The sequence below is a fragment of the Arachis ipaensis genome, chromosome B02 (genome assembly GCF_000816755.2).
Source record: "Arachis ipaensis cultivar K30076 chromosome B02, Araip1.1, whole genome shotgun sequence".
Classification (NCBI taxonomy): Eukaryota; Viridiplantae; Streptophyta; class Magnoliopsida; order Fabales; family Fabaceae; genus Arachis; species Arachis ipaensis.
The window spans coordinates 86,557,542-86,564,589 of NC_029786.2; the positions used below are offsets into that span (position 1 = coordinate 86,557,542).

At 35.9% G+C, this 7,048-nt stretch overlaps 1 protein-coding gene across 1 annotated transcript; it reads left to right on the forward strand.

Moving 5' to 3' along the window:
- LOC107625594 (spermidine hydroxycinnamoyl transferase) lies at nt 2,239-4,154 on the forward strand. The gene has a single exon (XM_016328275.2). It carries the CDS (start codon nt 2,489-2,491, stop codon nt 3,920-3,922), a length of 1,434 nt encoding a protein of 477 aa, XP_016183761.1. The 5' UTR covers nt 2,239-2,488; the 3' UTR covers nt 3,923-4,154.

Sequence of the window (7,048 nt, forward strand, 5' to 3'; positions counted from 1 at the left end):
TTAATTTTATAAAGTATTTTAAATGATTTTTTGTGTTAATAATTGATAAAAAATAAGTCCTAAATTTTAATTATTAAATTACGATTTAACTCTACATCATTTTAACTATAATAAATAGAGTCTTCTCATAATGTGCACCAATGGCTACTCTATTTATTTCATACATACCTTTTTTTTTTTTACTAATGGTGGCAAAATAAGTCAAATTTCATCGAGTCAAATCATCTAACTAAAAAAAAAAAAATCAGATTGAGACGAAATTTTGAGTCCATTTTTTAGAAACCCACCAAATCTATACCGCCAAACTGGCGGGCTCTAGCAGGACAGGGCAGGGCGAGCTGGCCCGACGGGGTATGATTGTTTTTTTAGCGTATTTTAGTAATTTTATACCTTTGTATAAATTGAAAATCTATCAATTAGGGTTTTCAATTTTCACTCTTCATTCACTGCATAGTCGACGTCACTCCCCCAGTCCCCCTCTTGGCCTTTTTGTCACTGAACTCACTCCCTCTCATCCCTAAGACCTTGATCCTAAGGCTGCGTTTGTTTTTAAAAACAGAACAAGACAAGACACTAATAAGAACAAGACATAAAGAACAGAGACAGAATTTAGTGTTCTTGTGTTCTTTTTAGTAATAAGGTAGAACAAATTATGAAAATTTAATTTATTCTCATTTTTTTCATTCAAAAAATTTGAGAAGAAAAATATAATGATAAAAAGTATAATTATGAAAAATGAACAAGAATAATGAAAGAAAAAATGAAAAATAAGTTATGTCTCTTGTTAGTGTCTATGTGTGCTTCCTATCAGGATGGACATAAAAGACACTAATTCAGTATCTTTGAACACAATGTCTCTGTCCATGTCTCATTGTCAAACACAATTTTGTATCTATGTGTCCCTGTCTCATTGTCCCGTCCCTGTAAACAAATGCAGCTTAAGATTCTGATCGACAGATGCATTCGGAATAAACGACGTACCGGTGGCGAGCTGGCGATGATGACTTGGCTCTCTGCATTCTTTGTCTCGCTTTCCCTCTCTCTCTCCCTCTCTCCGTCACGTCTCTGTCTCCCTCGCCCAGTCTACGGCAGAATCACCGACGGCGACGAAGACTCGGCTCTCCCTCTCTTGTACTGGCGACGATGTGACACGACTCTTCCTCTCTCGCACCAGCAACAAAGCGACATTGCTCTTCCTCTCTCGGGTCCACAGCCAACAACTCAGACGGCCTGTAAATCCCTCTCTCATATCTGTAGCGGGCGGCGCTTCAATGACGGTGACTAAGTATTATCTATTTTTCTATTTTCTTAATTTTTAATTTTTTTTATTTTTCGGTTTGTGGTACTAGGAGCTGGGAGGGCTGTTTTGTTTGTTTATTGTTAAATGTTCATGTTCTCTGTTTTTCTATTGTTCATGTTCTAATGTTCATATTGAATTTGTTACATATTCTATTTTTATTTTATATTTTTCTATTTCTGGTTCTACTTGTTGATATTTATAATACTAATATATTATTTTGGAGTTTTTTATATTGAAAAAAGGAGAAGGCAGGGTGGCTCGCCAACCCGCCAGACCGTCTTTTGGCGGGACAGACCGATTAAGATGGATTTTGGCGGGATGGGGCGGGACGGGGCAGGGCAGAGCGGGTTTTGCCACCCCTAATTTTTACTGAACAATTATATAATTTTTTTTTTGAGAAAGGACAAATAGGTTTTTGACCTTTTAGCCTGCGGACATTTATATACTTGAGGATTTAAAAATATATTTAAATTCTTGACTTTCTTAAAATCAGGACATATCAATCACTGGGTCTAGTTTGTCCCATTTTAAAAACTTTTCTACGTGTGCATCCGTATATCGGCCAGACTAGGACAACAGAAGCCATATTTGATGTTTTTTTTGGATCTGCCAGATCCAAGTGAATAGAAGGATTGATGTGTCTAAATTTTAAGAAGGTTAGTAAATTAAATGTATTTTCAGGTCAAAAGTTCAAGGACGTATTTTTTTTCAGATAAAACTTTTAACAATTTACACCAACAGCTATAATTTCTGGTCAAACAATATTCACAACCCAATTAATTTTCCATCCACACATTACCAAGCCAAACCTAACTTTCATGTCAAAAACAGCGTTGCCAGTAAAAAACAGCGTTACCAATATAATCTCAACCAAACGACAAAAAAGTTACATAAGGTCCACTGTCATTAATGTCCAACAACTTAATTAAATAATTAATGAATAACCAATATCCACCCTCATTAAGCATGAAAAAGCTACACAAACCTATGTCTAACACATGCCAGAGCTTGTGGAGACAATCATGAACAGGCGTCACAAGTTCACTGGCCCACGCACGTTTCTCATGTGAGGTAGAAAATAGCTTTACTCAGACTAGCTTTGGCCGTTACTATTATAGTCCCCTTCACCGCTATCATAGTCTTATATAGCAATCAACGAAGCCTTTAGACACAAGAGAGACTGAAACAATGGTAACAATCTTAGGTACTCATACAGTGATCCCAAAAGAAGAAACTCCAAAGGGTCTTCTATGGCTATCAGACAACGACCAACTTTGGCGATGGAGTCATACACCTTCAATCTACGTTTACAACCCAAAACAGAACAACGCCAAGAACAACAACACTGTCGTCGATGTCAATGTCCTTGTTGAGCGAATGCGAGAGTCTCTCAGCGAGATTCTCGTTCACTACTATCCATTAGCCGGGAGGCTGAGTTGGACGGACGGTGGCCGTTTGGAACTCGATTGCAACGCAAAGGGGGTATTGCTTCTCGAAGCTGAATCGAAGAAATCAATGGCGGAATATGGAGACTTCACTCCAAATGAACCCAGCATCAAAGAACTCATCCCAGCTGTTGACTACTCTTGTCAAATAAACGAGCTTCCTTTGTTCTTGGCACAGGTGACAAAGTTCCACGGCGGCGATGGCGGCTTTGCAGTCGGAATCCTTTTTTCTCATCCATTAGGCGATGGCCTCGCCGCCATTCGCTTCATCAACTCATGGGCGAAGCTCACTCGAGGTGCGAAGCTAGATCCAAGCGAGCTTCCGTTTCTCGACCGAACCGTGCTCAAACCAACTGGGCCATTAACTCCACCCCTGTTCGACCACCGGGAGTTCAAGCCTCTGCCGCTCATCCTCGGAAGAACCGACAACATCGAAGAGCAAAAGAAGAAGACGACCTTCGCGCTGTTAAAACTCACACCAGAACACGTCCAGAAGCTCAAAAAGAATGCAAATGCAAATGTAACAGCAAATGGAAACGGTAACGCTCCTCATAACCCATCTCCGAGACCGTACAGCAGATTCGAAATTATCAGCGCACATATATGGAGATGCGCTTGCAAAGCTCGTAATCTTGAAGAGAATCAACCAACGGTCGTTAAATTCAACGTCGATATTCGCAACAGATTGAATCCGCCACTTCCTCAAAACTACTTCGGAAACGCGTTGGGTCCGACGGTTACGCCAACTTGCTACGCTAAAGAAATCACCACTCAACCAATCAGTTACGCATCGCAGAAAATAAGGGAAGCTGTTAATAAAGTGTCGAATCACGAGTTTGTTAAATCACAAATGCATTACGTGGCAGGGTTTGAAAACCGTTGGGATCTGATTAGGACACCTTATTTGGAGAAAGGTGAGTATAGAGCTGATGTGCCTTTCTTTGGGAATCCTAACATTATACTTGGCAGTTGGATGAGCATGCCGTTTTATGAGGCTGATTTTGGGTTGGGGAAGCCGTTTTATTTTGGTCCTGGTGGTGTGTGTCCTTATGATAGAGGGGTTATTGCTCTAATGCCTGACGAAGATGGTGATAATGGATATGGTGTTGTGGTGTACATGCACTTTCAGGTAGACCACATGAAAGATTTCATCAAATACTTTTGGGAAGATATTTGAAAACAAGGGATGAAGATGATGGTCTTAGCTTGCTTGCTAGCTCTTTCAAAATAATTTAATCTGTCTTTTGTATTTTCTTTTCTTTTTGAAAAAAAAAAATTCACTAGTGTGATAAAATTCAGTTTGCCAGAGCTGAGTTGGGTATGTTATTATTTCCATTCACTTTTGTATTTCCTGTCGTGTTGACGGCAAGAATGAGAATTTTTTATTTTTAATATTGGAGTGGTAGTGGTGTTTTTCTTAAATGTGGATTGTTGGGGTGTTATACTTAAATGTGGGATCGTTTAACTAGAGGTACAGAAATCGGACCGACCGATTTGTGAGAGGTACACAAATCGGTCCCAGGAATTTGTGTTAAAAAAAAAATAAAAAATTTTAAGTACAGAAATCGGTCCTAGACATTTGTGTACTTCCACAGTTTTGAAAAATATCAAAAATTACCATGTTAAAGTATATCACCACTTTTACTTCCATAACAAAAAAAAGTTAGCCGCAAGAATGAATGTAGGTCAAATATTTTAATAAAATAGAATCTTATTGTAAGTATAGTCTTAGACCGATAATAAATTTTTTATCAAAGTTTAATTTTATTTGTTATAAGTGCAAACCAATAAAAATCGAGAGCATTAGATCTCGGATAGTTTCTTAAAAGAATTACAATGAGTTATGCGTATTATCGGTTATAAAAATTAGGGGGTTTGCAGATAAGAATTTAAATGACAATAATGTAAAGCAAACAATTAAAGATAACAAATACTAATCATCTCCATTACGGAACTCATCTCAATCCCTATTTATGACTCACTTGTCATAAAAAAAACTCTACATCAGCTTTTGCGTCATAAATAAGAACTCAAAGCATCTCTCTTCTCCATTAGGAGGAACTAATTTTAGTCCCTATTGTGGTCCCACTAAATTAATTAATTAAAATACTTAAAATTAAAGTAATTATTTTTTTCAATAATATTATTTAAATTTATAAATTTAAAAATAATTCACTATTAAAAGATATTAATATTAAAAAATTCATATGTAACAATAATACACAATATATAATTCGGGATTACACTAATTTGTAAAATTACTTAATACAAAGAAAAATATAATTAAACTCTATAGTTGACAACAAGTATTGTAAAATTGCCATATGTGGTCAATCAAGTCCTGTTTCAATTGTCTATACTGCTGCCTATTTTGAAGTTGGGCATTTCTTTGGAGAAATTGATGGTATAGTGCAAAATCTTTCTCTCCCAACTGAGGTTGTGATAAGCCATTTTCGACATCATCATACTCTAAGCCTTGAACAAAATTTCCTGCATAAGTGTTTCTTTCATCCTCAATAATCATATTATGCAATATAATACAAGTTTTCATTATGTTGGCAAGCTTCTTCTTTTCCCAAAAGCGAGCTGGACTACGTATAATTGCAAAGCGTACTTGCAACACTCCGAATGCTCGCTCCACATCTTTTTTTTGCCCTTCTTGATAATGTGCAAATAACTTGCGTTTCTCTCCTTGTGACTTTGAGATTGATTTGACAAATGCAGCTCATTCAGGATAAATACCATCTGCTAAATAGTATCCCATAATATAAGTATTACCATTAATAGTATAATGAGTAAAGTATCGTTTTTGTCCCCAACATTTGTGATAAATCCCAAAGTTATCCATAACATTTCAATCGTCCTATTTAAGTTCCTAACGTTTCAAAATTGGCTCAATGTTATCCTGCCGTTAGGGATCTGTTAACAGAATTGACGGCGGGACAAAATTGAGAGAATTTTGAAACGTTAGTGGCTTAAATAGAATGAAAACGTTGGGGGATAAAAAACGATACATATAAATAAATTTTAATTTTATCCTTCAATAATATTAATTTTTTACGGTATATAATATTCAATTATTTTTTAATCACATATAAGTAAATTACACTTAATCACACTACTTTTATTCTAAAATATAATATTTTTAATCACATATAAGTAAATTACACTTAATCACACTACTTTTATTCTAAATAAATTTTTTTATATTTTTTATATTTTTAATAACTTTAAGTGTAAAATTATAAAAAAATAAATTTATTTAGAATAAAAATAATGTGATTAAGTGTATTTATTTAGATGTGATTAAAAAATAATTAAATACTATGTATAGTAAAAAAATGATATTATTAAAGGATAAAACTAAAATTTATTTCTATGTATCATTTTTGTCTCCAACGTTTTTGTCCTATTTAAATTCCGAACATTTCAACATCGTCTCACTTTCGTCCTGCCGTCAATTCTGTTAACGGATCCCTAATGGCATGACAACATTGAGTCAATTTTGAAACGTTAGGGACTTAAATAGGACGATTGAAATGTTAGGGACAACTTTGGGACTTACCCCAAACGTTGGAGATAGGGGTGGCAATGGGTAGGGTAGGGTAGGGTTTGGAGCCAACCCTAACCCTACCCGCAGGTTGAGATTTTTATATAAACTCAACCCTACCCTACCCGCGGGTTGATAATATCTCAACCCTAACCCTACCCGCTCTTAACCCGCGGGTACCCGACCCTACCTGCAGGTTACAAAAAAAAAACAACATTATTATATAACTTGATGATAATTTAAAATAGAACTGACTTTTATGTAAAAAAACTTTATTAAATTATCAATTAATGATCTTCTTTTAATGACTAAGGATCTTTTGCATTTAGTGAGAGGTATTTGGTTCAACATCCACTTAAAATATATTTTTATATAAGTATATAACATATACATATATAGGGTGCGGGTTGGTCGGGTAGGATTGATGCACAACCCGCACCTTACCCGACCCGCACGATAACCCTACCCGCACCCTACCCTACCCGCTGCGGATCGGGTTGACAATCCTACCCGATCGGATGGGGTCGGGTTGGGTACCCGCGGGTAGGGTACATATTGCCACCCCTAGTTGGGGATAAAAACGATACTTTACTCTAGTATAATTTACCTCTGGAGCACGATCATTTAGAATATCATCAAACACTGGAGAACGATCTAACACGTTGATATCATTATTTGAACCAGAAACTTCAATATTAATTATGATATAAATAATTAATATAAATTATTAATTAAATAAAAATTTAATTATTT

What these genes read in the sequence shown, in the direction of transcription:
- LOC107625594 (XM_016328275.2), top strand. Translation starts at nt 2,489, where the DNA reads ATGGTAACAATCTTAGGTACTCATACAGTGATCCCAAAAGAAGAAACT.